At 35.2% G+C, this 19479-nt stretch overlaps 1 protein-coding gene across 1 annotated transcript in view; it reads right to left on the minus strand.

The window, feature by feature from the left end:
• ABCE1 (ATP-binding cassette, sub-family E (OABP), member 1) overlaps positions 1-15090 on the minus strand; it is a 19236-nt gene extending 4146 nt beyond the window's left edge. Inside the window, exons 1-15 of the mRNA XM_006887040.1 lie at positions 14988-15090; positions 13631-13716; positions 11069-11166; positions 10005-10122; positions 9402-9539; positions 9232-9301; positions 8890-8986; positions 8021-8110; positions 5824-5945; positions 5060-5281; positions 2853-2912; positions 2699-2757; positions 458-568; positions 243-385; positions 9-123 (exon numbers count right to left, since the gene is read on the minus strand). Of these exons, the coding sequence (XP_006887102.1) occupies positions 9-123; positions 243-385; positions 458-568; positions 2699-2757; positions 2853-2912; positions 5060-5281; positions 5824-5945; positions 8021-8110; positions 8890-8986; positions 9232-9301; positions 9402-9539; positions 10005-10122; positions 11069-11166; positions 13631-13716; positions 14988-15090 (1632 nt within the window). The remainder of the gene's footprint in view (positions 1-8; positions 124-242; positions 386-457; positions 569-2698; positions 2758-2852; positions 2913-5059; positions 5282-5823; positions 5946-8020; positions 8111-8889; positions 8987-9231; positions 9302-9401; positions 9540-10004; positions 10123-11068; positions 11167-13630; positions 13717-14987) is intronic.
• Between the last annotated feature and the right edge of the window lie 4389 nt (positions 15091-19479).

The raw sequence follows: 19479 nt of genomic DNA on the forward strand, positions 1-19479 counted from the left end.
CTATTTGCAACTGTGTTCTTGGATGGAATGCCGTCAAAAACAATGACCCGATCTGCTAGATAAGTAGCCATGATGAAGTCATGTTCCACCACAAAGGCTGTCTTTTTGGCATGAAGTATGAAGCTAATGGAAGATAGAAATTTTTAAAAATAGTTTATCATAAAACATTCAAATGGCGTATTAAACATACATTATGCTAACACTTATACTCAAAGTAATATTTTTCTGGGCAAGATATTTACCGTTTGACAACTCTCGCTGCCATCAATCTTTGCTCTGAATCCAAATATGCAGATGGTTCATCAATTAAGTAGACATCAGCAGGTTTGCCCAAACACAAAGCTAAAGCTACTCGCTGCAGTTCACCACCAGATAATGTCTGTACCTATGTGAAGAAGTTTAGTGAGTTAGATGGAAACACCAAAGCATAAAAAGTAAAATAATTACTTTACAATACCTCTTGATCAATGATGTTTTCAATTTGTAGAGGCTTCATTACATCAGTCACAAATTGTGGATGAGTGTAAGCATCTCTTATTTTTTCATGTAGTAACTGGCGAACACTTCCCTATTTTTATGAAAAACATGTACATGATAAAATTTCAGCATATAACTTTTACACATGGATCTTAATAAAACTTAAAACTCTAAAGCAAATATTTATCTAGTAGTATTTTTATACTATCAGATATGAAGCTTTCTTTGGCATATTCTGAGATGTTTCTATTAAGACTATATTAAGGGAGAGAGGAGTAAAACAATTTTTTTTTCAAAGTACATAAAAAAATAAATAATACAGACATATCATCATATCCACCACATATAAAACAGAATCTCAAAAAATTTGAGAGTGGTAAGAAAATGAAGAGTACTTCAGGGGTAAATCATTATAAAGTAGGAATGATTCTGAAGGCCATGGTGGGAATCAAGCAAATTGATACAATCAGTAGCAAAAAAATGCAGGGTTTAAGTGCTAGGGATGAAATCCAAAGTTGCCTTTTGCTTGTTACTCAGGAGATGGCTGAGTTTGAAAACAAAATGTTGAGAAAGTATCAAAGATAACTTATTAAAAACTAAGCCAAAAACCAAATATATAATATTCTAGATCGATTCATCCCAACATTTGTAGGATTCAAAGCAGTTTATCCTTATGTTTTCAAGGTCCATCCATATTGTAGCAGGTATCAATTTATCTTTTTATGACTAAATAGTATTTTTTTAATCTGATAAACACTAAAAAAAATTTCATCAGTTGAAGGACAATGGGATTTTTAAACTTTTGACCATTATGAATAACAAAGCTATAAATATTTGTGTACATGGTTTTGAGTTTAGATATATCTTCTTTTCTTTGAGGTATATAACTAGGAGTAGAATTGCTAGTTCATAAGGTAACTCTGTGCTTATATGAAGAACTGTCAGACTGTATTCCAAAGTGGTGCTCTCATTTTATATTCACTCATCCTAGTGGCAATTTGGCCTCCAACTGGTGGCCTAGTGGTAAGGAAATGCAGTATTGACCAAAAGGCAGGCAATTTTTTACCAGCTGCCTAGCTAAAGAAATACAGGCAGTCTACTCCTATGTGATTTAAAGCTTCTCAAAACCTGCAAGAAGGTCAGCTGTGAATCACTTTCCACTCAACGGCACACAACAATAACCTCAATACGTGATATGTAGCTAAGTTTCTGCAAGGCCCACTAGCAATGCTTTAATTCTAAAGCATGCTTTTTTGAGTTCTGGTGGCCTAGTGGTAAGGACAACCCAAAGGTACATGTTTTGAGTCTACCAGCTGTTTTGTGGGAAAAAGATGTGCAATTTCCTCGTGAGTGACTTACAGCTTCTGAAAACTCACTGTTAGGAGTTGATTCTGACTCAATAGCACATAACACCACCACCACCACAGCTGGTGTTGAAATAGTAACCACTGTAGTTTTGATTTGTATTTCTCTAATTATTAATGATGTCGAATATCTTTTCATGTATTTTTTTTGCCATTTATGTATGTATCTTTGGGGAAAAAAGTTTATTCAAGCTCTTCCAGTTTTAAATGGAGTTGCAGGAATTCTTTATATAATTCTGGAAATAAGTCCTTTATTAAATAGAACAAACCCCTTAATAGTGAGAATTTGTATAAAGTAAAAAAAAGTCAGAAAAGGAAAACTCAAGTATTTTCCACTGACAAAGAAACAGGGAGAAGAGTGGTTAGGCTACTCAAGTTCTGGTACTCATAGGTTTTGCTCTTACATTTTCTTGATAACACTATTTGTAGTAGTAATGCCAAATTTTAGGAAAGGTTTGCTTTGGAAAAGGATAACACTTAGATTTTAAAAGCATTCCCGTTAGTAATGGATATGAATCGAGAGTCACAGGGCTCATACTCACAGTTGCTTCTGTGAAAATTAAGACTACAGTAAAGTGGAAAAACAAAATCCCAAACTCTCACTGCTACAAATTCAGAACCAATTCATAGCTGACCCTTTCAGAGAATATAAATTACACAGGACCCATCTTTCTCTTGTGGAGCCACTGTTGATTTGAACCATCAGAGAAGTGGCCTTGCATTAATAGTGCAATTCCCTATGGACTATACCACCAGTATTTATTATATCAGAGCTCTCTGATATAATAAAAGATCAAACAGGTAGGTACATGTAAAATTTTTTTCTTTAATCACTAAATAACAGAATAACAACTCACAGTTGATTTGGGACTGATCTTCTGTGGCTTATAACTGACATTTAGAACTGGTACTTCTCCTGTAAAGTAATGCAATTAAATAAGATGCTGAAAACTGCCAAGAATTTTAACATTTATGTAGAACAGAGCAAAAAGATTAAACAAAAAAAAGTACCTCCTTCATCAGGTTTAAGTCTTCCAGCAAGCATTCTGATAAATGTTGTTTTACCGGTACCTGGCAACACAATATACAACACATAGACGTGAAAACCACTTCGCTTATACAGGAAGTTATCATCTTTGTTTAACTCTCAAGAATCCAACTAAATTAATGAGGAGAAATATAACGAGGAGAATAATCATCTTAATATGATGGATCTAGTCTGTAAGATATGACCTATGTTGAGTCAGTTTTAAACTTCACGATCTTTCACTGCTATTGAAATGGCTGTGACTCACAGTGACTCATTCATTTTTCTCTTAGAGTTGTTATATCTGAATAGCTGGAGACTAGCAGTCTTTCAGTTACCAGCACAACACATTATTATGCTACTAGAGCTTCATGACATTAAGTTATAAATTTTTTTTTTACAGTAGTTTCAGTTTGGACAGTAAGGTCTGCCTGATTCAAGCTACAGTCTTCACCATTACTTGCTATGCATCAGAGAGCTGGACAATGGCCAGAGTTGACAGAAGGAAGAATTGATGCCTTTGAGCTGTGGTGCTAGAGAAGAGTACTGAATTTACCACGGACTGCCAAGAGAATATATAGGATTATCATGGAGAAGGTGAAAAAACCAGGCTCCTCCATGGATGTGAGGATTCTGAAACTCCATCTCACATATTTTAGGCATACAGGCAGAAGGGGTGGATGGACATCACAGGAGAGGAAGACCCCAGATGAGATGGATTGACACAGTAACTGGGGAAATGGAGTGGGTTTGTCAGAGACAGTGAGACTGGTTCAGAGCTATTGTACACAGGGTCACTATGAGTTGCAGGCAACTCAATGGTACACAATAAAAACAAAAGTTTACAATTAAAATCTACTCTTTTAAATCACGAAAGTAAGGAAGGGAATTCTGGTTACCTAGTGGTAAGAAAATGCACTGCAATCTCAAATCATGAAAGTAACATCATAAACCTGATGGTTAAATTTATCTCCCACCTATATTTATGATGTTGTTGTTTATGATAGCAACCCAATATAAAAAAATCATGGCAATACAGCTAGTTACAAAGTTGTTGTTATGTGCCATCAAGTCTCTTGCGACTCATAGCGATTCTATGTACAACAGCCCTAAACTCTGCTCTATCCTGTGCCAATCGCACTGCCTCTGACACACCCATCCTGATTACCTCAGTCACTGAATCAATACACCTCACAGAGGCTCTTCCCCTCCTGTGCTGTCCCTCCACCCTCCCAAGCATGACGACCCTCTCCAAGGACCGGTCCCTCCTCATAACATGTCCAAAGTATGTTAGACGAAGCCTCAGAATCCTTGCCTCCAAAGAGCCGCCTTTTGTCTTCTTAGCAATCCATGGTACCCTCAATACTCTTCTCCAGCACCACAGCTCAAAGGCATCAATTCTCCTTCTATCCTCCCTAGTCACTGTCCAACTTTCTAACAGATAACAAGTGATTGCAAACACCATGGCCTGTATCAAATGCATCTTAGTCTCCAGAGAGACACCATTGCTCTTCAGTACTTTGGAGAGGTCCCTAACAGCAGACTTTCCCATCACAGCATGTCTTTTAATTTCCTGGCTGCTGTTGCCAAGAGTGTTGACTGTGAAGCCAAGCAAACTAAAGCTGTGAACACGCTGTGCCAAGAAATCTGGAGAACCACCACTTGGCCAACTGACTAGAAGAGATCTCTATTTGTTCCCATCCCAAAGAAAGGTGATTCAACAGAGTGTGGAAACTACAGAACAGTATCATTGATTTCATATGCAAGCAAGATTCTACTGAAGATCATCCAAAAACGACTGGAACAGCACATCAGCAGAGAATTGCCGGAAGTCCAGGCTGGGTTTAGAAGGGGTCGTGGTACTAGGGACATTGTAGCTAATGTTAGATGGATCTTGGCTGAAAGCAGGGAGTACCAGAAGAATGTCTTTCAAAGATTAGCTCAGGAAAAACCAAACCAACTGTTGTTACTTTACCTTAGTTTTAATAATACTTTTTAACTTTCACTTGAAGGTTATAAAAAAAATACAAACTTGAACTTTATCAGTGAGATTACATAATACACTGTCCAAAACTGTAAATGTATGAATTCAATCCAGTTCCTAGCTCTCAAAATGAGTAATTTATGGAATAGTTAAAATTGAGCAAGTGGTTAAATACAATTAAAAATATCTCCAAGTAGAGAAGCGTACCATTTTCTCCAAGCATCACCATGATTTCAGAATCTGTGAATTCTCCAGCTACAATTGCTAACTCAAACTCTCCCATCTTTTTCTTCATTCCTGGATATTTATACATACACATCTTTTTAACTTCTTCTTCATTTGCCGTCTCAGCCACTTTAAAAACAAGTGACGCATCTCTGAATCTCAAGTTTTCTGTTGGAACATAGCCATCTAAGAAAATGTTTATGCCTGTTGAAAAGAAAGCCACTGTCAATAGATCTATAAATATGAATTAAAGATTAAATTTTTCTTTAGCAAGGAAATCATCATCATATAAGATGCTAAGGAAATTCTATAGACACTTATTTTTTTTCCTTGTTGTTACCATTGAGTTGGATCAGACTGTCACATGAGAATCTGGTGGATTCGAACCATGCAACTTTTTGCCACTAGGCCACCAGAGCTCCTCAGACACTTATTTTAAGTGTCTATTCAGTTAAAGAAGAGAATGAAAAGACTTTGCTCAAAACCATAGTCTGTCGTTACTTTCCTATTGCAATTTATGTGCTCAAACTTTAATTTTCTCAATACAGAAAGCTTTTATTTACTGCAGTAAATTAAGTATGCAATACCCAAGGTCCACCTTATGTTCTCTGAAATGGGTATGTTATGGAAACAGCATATTCAAACCATGTAAGAATCTGCCTCTACTCCTCTTTCGCCACCATAATACATATTGTAAACATGACAATGGAGGAAAATGTAACATACGTGTAAACAGTTTAAGTTACCTTCTCTTACACTAAAAGGCATAGTGACAACACCATAAGCACTTGGTACACCGTATAAACAGCAGATGAAGTCAGAGAGATAGTCTAATACACTTAGATCGTGTTCCACCACAATGATATATCTGGAAATCAAAAGAGATTTTTATATTTTCAAGTGTGACATGACATATCAAATTGACTGAAACACATTTGTTTTTTACTACTGTTACGAATGTCAGGAAAAGAAATACATATTAATAAAATATAAAAATCATATTAATTAAATTTTCTTTGATTAAAGCTCATAATCAATGTTTATAATTAAAATTACTTTCCTCAACAGGGAAAAAAGTTAAACAATTTTGCATACACTAGGATGACAAAAACAAATTGAAGCTTTTGAATTGTGGTGCTGGAGAAGAGTCTTGAACATACCACAGGCTGCCAAGAAAACAAATAGGTCTGTCTTAGAAAGGGTGAGACCAAGTTTCTCCTTGGGGGCTAGGATTTTGAAGCTCTATCTCACGCTGCAGTAGTACACAGGGTCGTGACTCAATGACACATAACAACAACAACAAAATAAATGTATTCAACTCTGTAAACCACAGTTTATATTTATTAAACTGAAATAAAAAATCTTTTAATTTTCTACTGCCATGCTAGTAATTCTAGAGAATGCAAAGAAAAAGGACAGAATCTTTAACCTGAATTTAGCTGGGGAAGATAGGAACTGGACATAAAAGAATAATGAAAAAGACCAAGGTGACAGAAGATATGTAAAGATAAATAATACCTATGGCTTTCTTTTTCCTATGACTTTCATTTCCCATAATTAAGGAGATTCTCTCCAGAGTAGTTTTCCATTTGAAATTCTTTGATCCCTCTTAATACTATGTTCCAATCTAGGCAGTTTTTACACTTTACTAGTTTGTTTTATGACCCTCTACTTTTCTAAGCATGATGTCCTTTACCAAGGACTCATTCTTCCTAGTGACATGCCCAAAGCATGTGAGATGTAGTTTCTTCATCCTCTCCTTCAAGGAGCACCCTGGCTGCACAGTCTCCATATTTGTGGCCTAGGAGCGGTAAGAAGTTCCACTGCCAACCCAAAGGCATATGATCTGACTCCACCAATTGCTCCATGGGAGAAAGATGGGCAATCTTCTCCTGTGCAATTTAAAGCCACTGAAAAAATCTGCAGGAAGGTCAGTTATGACTATAAGTACTGACTCAATAGTACAAAACACATTACCTACTGATTCTAAAAAGTTATCAGTAGGATCAAATGAAACAATGCATTTAGTAACTCCAAACTCTAAACCAAACACAAAACTCAATGCCATTACATTGAGACCAATTCATAGTGATCTTCCATTGGGTTTTGGAGACTATTAAATCTTTACAGAAGAGACTGTCGTATTTCTCAGGTAGTTGCTAGTGGGTCTGGACCACTAACCTGTTAGCAGTGTAACCATCACTGCACACTATCAGGACTCCTTGTCAACTACAGAAGCATCATATAAATTTAGGGGGCTGTGATAACATAATAAAGGTTACTAAGAATTATCTAACAAAAAAAAATCACAAGAGTCCACAATTAAGGTTGCATAGTGGAATGTACTTGGGATGGTGAGAGGGGTGTGGGGGGATAGTGTACCAGGGAGGGAGTTTTTCTTTTACTTTTCAGAGAAGAGTGAAGGGGAGGGGCGCGCGGAGGCTCGGGAGAGCTGGGCGGGGAGAGAAGTGCAGCAATGAATGAATGGAAATCTCTGTAAATGTTCATTAAAATTATTAAAATAATTAAAAAAAAAGAATTATCTAAAAAAAAAGAAAGAAAAGATTTTTCTCCTTGTCAAGACCATGAACAAATAGACTCTGGTGTGTCTTAAATGTCTAAATAAATTTTTTTCTTTTTGTAGTGTTTGTCATATCTTCATTTGAAAATTAAGGTGAAAGCTACAGAACTGCTTCCCAGAAAGTTACACATCTATGCCAAAGTATGCATATAATGTCAGAGTATCCTAGGTGTTTCAGAAATAGGTGATAATAAATGAATCTTGCACTAAGAACCTCTGGTTCCAGGAAAAGATAAATTGTAGGAGGTTATCTAAAATGAAAAGGGAAAACAAGTACATGCTATTTTTGGTTCTACTTTTCAGAGATCTGTAACATTCCTCATACAAACCACCACAAGAATATATTACATATCTATACTTACCTATCTGGGTTTATTAGGGATCGTATAGTAATAGCAGCCTTTAAACGCTGTTTAACATCTAGATAACTAGAAGGTTCATCAAACATAAAACTGTATGAAAAAAGAAAAAGTAACACATTTAATAAATATGATCCAATTACATCTTATGCTATTTTAAGACTATAATGCATACTCTTTGGTTAAACAACAAAAATCCTGATACACAAATGAAAAGTTCACCTCATAATGGAAAAAAATAATCCAAAAAACCTAATTGGCAGCTTCTTCAAGAAAAATGTAACAATATTTTTCTCTAGGAACTACAGATTGAAGTTCAGGGAATTTTTTCTTTTAATTAGCTAGGCAAGTGCATTATAAGGCAAATGGAGACTTTTAAAGGAGAATGGCACAGAATTCACAAAATACATTGTGTAATAAATAGAATGAGCTTGCTCTGGATGCCAGAGTAGAAATGTAGAAAAAGATGAAGTAAAAAATATCTGGAAGAAGAGATAAGAACCTTGCTTTTTTTCACTTCCATCTTCCCCCCTTACATAACACAATGTCTACAAGGTTTTAGATTTGTTTTACTGAGGGCATTTAAAAATTCTTCCTGGCCTAGATGGAGTGCTTTAAAACAGGCTTTTTCCATGCAAAACAAAACCCAAAGAAAACCCAAACTAACTCACTGCCAATTCCTAGATTATAAATTATCTAAAAAGAGTTTCTCTTCCCTCGTAGGAATAACATCAAGGAGAATGGGAGGTGGATAACATATACTTCAATAGCTCACTTTAAAATTAGTGCAAAGCCACTGATATATAGCACAATTAGAAAGAAAAACTCTAAAATGAGGATTAAGATATAGAAAAGGGCTGTAAGTAACCTACATATCAGCTTTCTGTATGCAAACAACAGCACACGCAAATCTCTGCAACTCTCCTCCCGAAAGATCTTCAACATTTCGTTCTTTTAGATGGGTTAAATCTACAAAGAATAGAGAGGCATCATGCTCAATATTATAACTTTTATTTTACCCCTTCCAGGCAAAATGTATACAGCATGTTATTTCCTATCACTGATAAAAATGGATTTTAACTGAGAACCAAGTAACAGTTATATATGACAATTATTAGGAATTTTCAAGTTTATTTCAGTCATCTATATAGATACCTTTAAACTTAAGTTCAAGATATACAGAAACACATACACAAAATTATATACATACTTACCAAGCTGCTGACATACAATTGCCTGTGTCTTTGTTTCATCTTTTCGGTCCAAAATAGATCCCACTGTCCCCTGTCATGATATATATGAAATAAGTTACCACTATTTTTCTTTACTATTTAAGTTTACACAAAAATTTTCTTTACTATTTAAGAGTTTACACAAAACTGACTTTTGCAGCCTTGGGAATCTGGTCCACATACTGAGGTTTGATGATGGCTTTCAAGTCATCTTCTAGAATCTTAGTAAAGTAATTTTGCAATTCGGACCCTCGGAAGTAAGTCAAAATTTCTTGCCAATCAGGTGGATCCTACAAAGAACATGCAATGATAGGAATTTAGATATCATTACAAAAAACCCTGAGAGTTATAAAAATAGAATCTAGTATAATAACAAAGATATTTTCTTACTTAAGGGTTTAATATGCTATTTTTTCTTTTCTTTCTAAAAATGAATTTTAATGAAAGTTTACAGACTTAAGAGTTTCCAGTCATTCGTTATATGCTATTTTTTATTATCAAAATACAGAATAATTTTGGCTTTTAATTTAACCTTTTAAGTTTGGAAATGGATTTCTTTTTAAATGAAGGTTTATTAACAGTTTATGGAATATTAACGTTATCTGATTAATAGATTTTAATTTAAAAAATAGCTTAATAATTTCTCAGCATTAATTCCACAAATCATAAAAATCTAAGAACATTAGCACACGAAATAACAGTTTCCAAAGATTCATTCCCAAAACTAATAAAAAATTTTAAGATGGTATACATACATCATACTTTCCAAGGTTTGGTTTCTGCTTTCCTGCTAAAATTTTTAAAGCAGTTGACTTTCCAATACCATTAGTTCCAACTAGTCCCAAAACTTCACCTGGTCGAGGAATAGGCAATCTATATCCAAAAATAATAATTAAAACATAAATTTAAAAAAAAGTAATAACAGACTGCCTTTTAATACATTTGCAGCCCATTCACATATATTAATAAACGAAGAGATATATGTCAGACATTATGGGCTATTAGGGAAAAAAGTAGCCAAAATTAAACCGTTAATTGTTAGAAATGCATCCAAAACTAACATTACTTCAAATTCTGTTTTTTCCCCATTTCCATGGCAGAGTAACATTTCTTCTACCATAAGGCTTAGTCACAAAATGCTCTGTAGAAAAGTACACAACAATGCAACCTCACTCTATCTTTTCCTCCCGCCAGCTTGCTATTTACTTACAAGAAAAGAAGTACCTCATCAACCAGAAATAATCCTTCTCCCTGTTGCAGTAGGCCCCTTACAGCTGGCAGGTTGAAAAATATCTTTATATTAGTTAAAACCAGACTCCCAAACTATTAGTGTTGAACAGGTAAACCTCTAAGATTTAAGGAATTTGGTTGTGATTTATTAATGTATGCTGCATGTTTAGAGGAACAGTTTCTACAGACCATAAGATTAACAAAATCAAACACAAATTCTCTTAAAAGTATTTTGGGGAATAATGTACTACTACAATGTATCAGGAAATATTAACTCTGGTTGTACACTGGTATCACATCTAGGAGCTTCAGAAACTTAGAGATCTAGATTCTACAATCTAAAAATTCTTAGAAAATTCATACAATTTTTATATGTTAATAGTGTTAAGAATTCTATCAGGTAATTCTAATGTTAACCTGAAGAAACTATTGACATACACATGATTCAGCATGATGCTATCACAGTATACTCTTTATTGGGTAGTTTAATATAATCCCCCCCCCATTGTTCCTTCTCTTTGAAAATTCCAAATATATTTTACTCTTAATGCTGATTGAAATAAAGCAAAATGTTGACTTGAAAATATACCTGTGAAGTTTGAAGGCATTGGCACAATATCGATGTGTGGTTTCTTTTTCCAAATTGCTTGGTAAATTGACAATTGATAGGGCGCCAAAGGGGCATTTCTGTTATTTAAAATAAAGAATTAATTTTGTATTAATTTGGAGAAATATACAGAATACTAAATTGGATAGATTAAAAAGTTCTTTATAAGTAGTCTTCCAAAAAAGTCTGTTTCAAAAAAGATGTGATACTGTTTCACATAATTTTCTTGAACTTACTAGTTACTGAGTATATGATTCCACATGCAGTCTATAATAGACACTTGACCTTTGCTGCTTCCTTTTATTCATCTTCTTATATGGTTCCTTTTCTACCCTGTTCTTCTAAAATTACAGACTGTGGGGCTTTTTGGCTCTATAAGGTTATGAATTAGAATCTGCTTGATAGTATACAACAATGTGGCTAGAAAGTTTCACAAGTATGCATGACTATAGTGTACATATAAAAAATATAACTTTAAATTAGAGGTCTGCTGCAGAACTGCTGAATGGGTGTTTCTGGTTTCAAGTAAAAAGTCTGTACACATAAATATTTCAGTAAACTTTGTTGTTGTTATGTGCCATTGAGCTGCTTGCAACTCATAGCGACCCTATGTACAACGACACTAAACTCTGCTCTGTCCTGTGCCAATCACACTGTCTCCGATACAGCCATCCTGATTACCCAAGTCACTGAATCAATCCACCTCATAGAGGGCCTTCTCCTCCTAGGTGTCCCTCTACCCTCCCCCAAGCATGATGTCCCTCTCCAAGGACTGGTCCCTCCTTACAACAGGTCCAAAGTATGTTAGATGGAGCCTCAGAATCCTTGCCTCCAAGGAGCGGCCCAGTTTAACCAGTTCAGTAAACTTTAAATAAATAAAATCACTCTCCAACTCTAACTATCAATTCTGTAAACGAATTCTATTTTATGCCTTGGTACACAATCCCCCCATCAATGTTTCTACAATGTTTACAGGCTCCAAGTACAATCTGTAAGAAAAACTCCCCTGCATATACTGTCAAGATATGAGGTGTATTAAAATATTTTGGGGTTCAAGAAATATATATTATCTCCTAGGTGCCACAATTATTTTCTTTTCAGATATTTGAAGACGTCCTGCAAAGGTACACAGTTTGAATCCATCATTGCTCCACAGGAGAAAGATGTGCAATCTCCTCCCATGCGATTTACTGCCTTTGAAAAGCTGGAGGGTCTGCTCCGATCCCCTGGTACAGAATAATAGTATATATTTAAAGCGCTGAAATATCATTTTTTCCATAACAACAAAGAAATAATATAGAACAGATAGTTCAAAATAAAATTTTCACCTTCAAGAACAATAAAGAAATAAATGCTGGAAGGAAAGATTCCTATTTATAATTTCAGAACAAGGGACAATGTTTTCAGGTATCGATAAAACTTTCTATATGGTTAACCAGAACCAGCATACAATATATATGAGACTTATGTGGATAATCAATAGAATGATATCTATGCTTTGGTGAAGCTCCTTTTTGTAATTTACTGCTTGTCTACAAATAAAATAAAAATTTCCAAATTATGAACTTTTTTAATAGATGGTTTTGTAACTTTTCTTTATGAACTAAAGGTTGAAATGCGTTATTCATAAGTCAAAAGTTCTAAAGAAAATATCCAACACAACAAAAAGTGAGATATTGTTAAAAATTACTCTGTTGGGATCATAAACAATATTAAAAAAATAGAATTCATAACCGTTTAGGTACAAAGGATCAGGTTACAGGTAAATTTACTTGGTTTTGTTTATTTGTATTTAAAAAAACATACACTTAAAATATGTAAAAGATTTAAAATAAAGGCTGTTACAAGTAATATGACTGAGTTAGGTATATTTTTTCAACGATTTCCAAAAACGTTCTGTAAAGATATGGTGGAAAAACAGTAATAAAAAGAGAAAACAAACAGAAAGTTATGTTGGAATATGTCTTTCTAAGGGGGTCTGGAAACTGGATTTTACAAAGTTGAGTATGACAAGGACAATTTTAAAATAAGACGGTTTAACTTACTAGAAAAGCAGTAATATCCAGTCATGGTCAAGGATACCATTTTCCAAAATTCACATTCTTAGTATTACACGTAGTTCTTTAACAATTCATTATTATATATCTCGTTATCACAATTAGGTTACAAATTTGTTCTGATGAATAAAACATTATTTTCCCATTCTCACTGCTGTGGAGTCAGAACTAACTCTTAACTTTGGTTTCTGTGACTGTAAATCACACAGGAGACTGACCATCTTTCTCTTTCAGAGCCACGAGTGGGAGCATAGCCTTTGGGTTACCAGGAGAACTCTCTATAGACCATGCCACCAGAACAGTATTGTTATGTACTGTCAAGCTGGGGTTGATTTATAGTTGATCCTCTCGTGGGTTTTCAGAGGCAGTATATTACACAAGAGTTGACCGCTCAACTTTCCCCAAAGAGCAGCTGATGGATTCAAACTGTTTGCTTTTGACAGCACAATTCCTCAGCCATGAGAACTACCAAAACAGTATTACTCACCTTAATACAAATACCGCAACCAATACAAAGAGTTTCAGAAATCCAGGCAATTTTGCTCTGAGGTGTCACCTCTATACATAATTTTCCTGGTAAAAGAAAGACAGAATTAAGTCATTTTCCTGATCTAATTTTCTGAATAATGCTATTTAGGTACACAGTGCCCCATGAACAGATCTGAACTCTGTCCTATTCTGTGCTATCTGAATAATCTCTGACACACTTGGAGCCCACAGCTGCAGTCATTGTGTTAATCCACCTGGTTGAGCGTCTTCCTCTGACATCACTTCACCTTTCCAACCATGATCTGAGCAACATGTGTAAAGCTTTTTAGACTGCTTTGTGATCCTTGCCTCCAAGGAGCACTCTGGCTGCACCTTTCCCAAAACATATCTTCTTGTTCTTTTGGCAATCTATAGGATATTCATCATTCTTTTTTTCAAACACCACAGTTCAAAGGCATCAACTCTTCTTCGGCCATCCTTAGTTAATGTCCAACTCTCAGATGCAAAGCAAATGACTGAAAAGACCATAGCCCGAATCAGGTGCACCTCAGTCCTCAAATGGATATCATTGCTCCTTAATTTGGAGAGGTTCCTGACTACAAACTTTCCCAGTGCAGTATGTCTCCTGATTGCTAAGACTAAGTACACTGCTTGTGGATCCAAGTAAGATGAAGTCATTGACAGTTTCAACCTTTTCTCTATCAGTCCAGTAGTAAGAATTCAACTAACTACTGTAAAAGAAATGATGCTAGTAAAAACAAGAGTGTTGTAGTTATATGGTTAATTTGCAAGTTAGACAACCCTCCTTGTCAGTTTCCTATGTATGAGTATGAAAAATACTGCATGTCTTAGAAATAATAATAATGGAATAAAATATAAAATGATATACAGAATGAAATCTCAGCTACATCGGTAGCTATGCTATGTTCCTCCCCACCTAACTGTTATAATTTAATCTTGAAAATATACTAAAAACTCACAGTAATTGCTATTAAGTTTTTTATTCTTGTTTTAACAGATGAGAATACTATCAAAGATAAAGTAGTCCCTTCCCCACAGAACTAGATAGCCAAGGAAGAATCTAAGTAACCTAAGTACTGGTTTAACGTCAATTAACTTGAAATAGTAACATACTATTCCAAAATAGTTTTTCTAGGGAAAAAAACTCCCAAAACAAAACAGGATCATTTAACCATAAACCAATAAAAGAAAACTGGTACAAAAAAGTAATTTTCTTCTCTTTGTATGTTAAAGAAACTAAGGAGTAAAACATAACTCATGCTAAAGTCCAGAGAGCTCTATCAAGACATTTACTTAACACTCTTTTATCTTAATTGGTCCATAGAATAACTTACCCATTCGAACTACAGGGCAACTCTTTTTGCATTCCTGTCGACATTTCTTAGGTTTACATTTGTCATGGTTGACAATAGCAATTCTTGTTAATTTGTCTGCCATAATTGTATGAAATCAAGAATATCCAGGATTTCTGTCACAAAAAAATTAAAAGTTGTAACAAATTTAATATAACTGAATAAGAGAAATAGTTTGGAAGTATAAAGTTATATACTCCAAAACCAAACCACTTCCAATGCTGTAGAAGATTCTGACTCCTAGTGACCCTAGAGGACAGAGTAAGACTGTCCCACAGGTTCCTAAGACTGTGAATATATGGAAGAGATGGGATTCATCTTTTCCCTACAGAACAGCTGGTGGACTGCAACTCCCAGCATTTCAGTTAGCAACTCAAACCTTAATTCCGTGTATCACCAGGCACAGATGAACCCAATCCACTGCTTTCAAGTTGGTTCCAACTTGACTCCTGCGGGAGTTCCATCAGGTTTTTGGGGCCACTTTTCTCCCTCAGAACACGTGGTAGATTTGAACTACCAAGCTGCCACCAGTTGTTGGTTTGTTTTTTTTTTTTTAAACAAAGTTAGATAGGAGGATATAACTGACCATTATATGCAGGTGACACAACTATGTAAATAATACTGAAAAAACTTAACAACAAAAGAATATAAACAATAATCTGGTAAGTTTGGGGAAGTAAAATTTAACATACATGCTTTTAATATATATGATTAACAGAATACTGATATAACAAATAAATCTGCCAAACAAATTATAAAGCTATTAAGAAAAAGTAGAAGAATGGCAAAGAAAATGGGCAAAGGACAATAGACCTTTCACTTGAGAGGTATGAATATAGACCAACAGAGAACAGAACAGAAAAACTAGATATGAAAATTAATGCACAGGATAAAGATGTTTATCTTCTCTAAACTCAGTATCACATAATGTCTTATCTATCTAATTATGATTTACTAAATAAATGAAAAATACTTATTAAAGTTGGTACTGGCCTAGTCATCAAATGGAAAATATAAAAACTTTCTGTGAACTTGTGATATGATCAAAATGAATTTTTATTTTAATAACACTGAAGTTAAGAGGAAACCAAGTAACAATATGTAAATGTTATTCCCACATTAAAAGCTTTTTTAACATTTTACTGTCATTTCTTTATAAAGTTTGAATACATTGTTTTTCACAAAATATCTTTCCCATTTCCTTCACCCCACCCCCCAGCAAATTGTGCCACCTTATGATTAACCACGCCCCCATCCTCAAATATTGGTTTTATACAGTATTTGTTTTATACAGAATTTTCACAGAGGAAGATATTCAAATGGCAGAGACACATGAAGAAATGCTCAAAATCACTGGCAATAAGAGAGATACAAATCAAAACCACAATCAGATACCATCTCACTCAAGTAGGAAAGGCAAAGTTTAACAGGACAGCAAGTAATAAATGCTGGAGAGGATGTGGTGAGAAAGGAACTCTCCCTACATTGCTGATGGGATTGTACAATGGTACAAAGGTAGTTTGGCGCTTCCTCAAAAAGTTGAACACAGAAATTCCGTATGACCCAGTTATTCCGTTACTTGGACTATACCCCAAGAAAATGAGAAATGAGGCTCAAACCAAAACTTTACACCAATGTTCCTAATAGCAATACTCACCATTGCAAGAACACTGAAACAGTCCAGATGTCCAACCACAAACGAATGGATTGAGAAGTTGTGGTACATTCATACAGTGGAATATTATGCAGCAGCATGCAGGAGCAATGATTTTGTAAATTATCTACCTAACTTGGGAGAGACTGGAGAGCATTATGCTGAGTGAACTGACTCAATCTCACAAGGACGAACATTGTCTGAGTTTTATATTAAGAGTATGGTTAACTACACAGCTTTAAGATCATAAGATCTTAAAAATCTGCAATGGTGAGCTCAATGAATAAATATATTTTCTTTGAATTATGATTAAGTAAATAAAGGCAAAAGATGCTAATGTGTATTCCATATGTACTGAAAGAACTTGAAGCCAAGATTAATATGACATAGGTCAAGATCATCTATTTACAAAGAAATTCTGCTAGCTTTTTTGCTATGGATGACCATGAACCCTAACCATGATTTGTCAAAAAACTGTCTCCCCCTGTAGACTTCCCAGGTCTTTCACACGAATAGACTTGAAGAGGGGAGTGATCTTGCTCCTGAGTGCTACTCCGTATTATTATTATTACTACTCCTTTTCTTCTACCCTAAAAGTAATCCCAAAGGCACCTGGTTCGTATCCACCAGCAGCTCCATTCGAGGGAAGTAATCTCCTTCCCCTCTATTTATCCTATACACCTAAAACCAATCAGAACAAACACACTGCACTGAGTTGATTCTGACTCAATGGTGACATAACCTAACTGTGATCAAGTCAATTTTAAATAACAGTGGCCCTAAATCACGTTTCCAACGTTGCATTTCTTTACAGGAAAATGTAAATGACCACTACCATAATGCACAAAGTCACCAGGCATCCCTGACAGTGACAACAAACAGACAAACAAACAAACACCAATGTCACTAAGTAAATTCTGACTTACAGTAACCCACCATCATGTTTCAGAGGCTGCTATCTCAAGAGGAGGAGGCTGCCCATCTTTCCTTCACAGAACTGTTGGTGGAGGTGGATATAAACTGTCAGAGATGGGGCTTTTGGTTAGTAGAGCAATCAGCCTCAAGAGGATGCCATCAGAGCTCCTTTCTCCTGATTAACTCTATCATATTGCTACTATTCCTCAGGCCTTTATAGGTCCACTTGTCCCCTAAAATTCCATTGTCAACCATTTAACTATCATAATCCTGCATTCCACTGTCATTTAATTCTCAACCACAACCCTGGTTAAACTCTTGAACCTAGAGAAATGTATTTGCAAATGAGCAGAGGGAGAAAAAAAAAACCAACAAAACAACTCACCTTCTATGTATCTTCTCAAGTTGATCTGTCAACTAATAATTATGAGATATCTATTCCTACAGTTTAACAGTTTTCCTTGTATGTATATGGATAGTATACATTCACAGCACTGTACTTTGGGACAGAACTTGCAACTGTCTTTTTAACTATGGGCACTAAATCTTGGAAAGGATTCCAGTGGCAATAGGTAAAGAGAAATTTGAGGCACTGAGTATACAGGCAACTCGAGGAACTATACTTTAAATGGAAGAAATAAAAGGAGTCAGAAATCAAATGTGGAATTGATGAAAATGAGCCAGTGGAGAGAGGATAATAGATGTGAAATATGGAAGTTAGCGTTATTGGAACACTGCCCTTAGGGAAAGTCTTCTAGTGCATAAATGAGTTCAGGTAGGCACCAGAGGGCTCTTGCAGAGTAAAATTGGTGGGGGGATGGGGGACGGACGGACTATGTAGATACAGATGGGGTATCAGGGCAGGCAGTTGTAGAAGTACTTCTACGATCTTAGTGAAACAGAAAGGAGTTTATTAATTGAGAGATAGGATAAAGGGAAAATTAATATTCTACTATGCACTTGTGTGCTCATTATTCTATCAAAATAGCTGGGAGTCATCACTACTCTGTCCACAACAGGCAAACCAAAATTTTATGACCAGTCCTTAATTTACCCGCCCAATCTACTGTATCTGATACAAATTACTAGACAGAAATTATAACTACTAGACAGAAATTCTTTAACATCTACTATTTTCCTGCTACTTGTTGGACACTTACCCTCATTTCCCAGACTTTTAAATGGTGGAGGAATGTTCTAATTTGGTCATTCTTTTTGGTATCTACACTCACTTCCCAAGGTTCTCTTGTTTCATTATTTCAAATCCATTTATATGATGCCAATTCTCAAATTTCTTCCTGAATTCTATACTTCTAACATGTAGCTACCTACCTAGTCAAAACTTATTCTAATAGGCATTTCCAAAACATAATCCCTGAAATTCTCACCATAATTTACTTCTCCAACATCTAGATCAATCTGTTAAATGACAACTCCATTCTCTGATTTGACCAACCCCAAATCCTTGGAATCTTCTTTTACATTCCTTAACAGCAAATCCTGTTAATGCTACTTTCAAAATACAGCCTGAATCTGACTTCTCATAACTTTGGTATAAGCTATCATCGCTTTTATTCCTGCTTTATTCTACTGTAATCATTAAAAGAAGATTTTCAATATAACTGCAGTGAGTGATCTTTTTAAAGTGACATTATGTCATTTTTAATTACAATCTAGCAGTGGATTCCTTTCTCACTTTAAGTAGAAGCCAAAGTCTTTAAAATAACCAATGAGGCATTTTATGAATAAACTCTCTATCCTCTGATCTCATCTTGTACCTACTCTACCTATCCCTTACTCCAACCACACCAGTTCTTTGTTGTTCTGAGGATAGAACAGCTTCTGCCTATAAAGTTATTCTCCCAAGACAGTTACATGGCTCACGCCTTTAGGTCTTTAATTAGT

Source organism: Elephantulus edwardii, unplaced genomic scaffold (genome assembly GCF_000299155.1).
Source record: "Elephantulus edwardii isolate Elephantulus edwardi_28Jun2011 unplaced genomic scaffold, EleEdw1.0 scaffold00053, whole genome shotgun sequence".
Classification (NCBI taxonomy): Eukaryota; Metazoa; Chordata; class Mammalia; order Macroscelidea; family Macroscelididae; genus Elephantulus; species Elephantulus edwardii.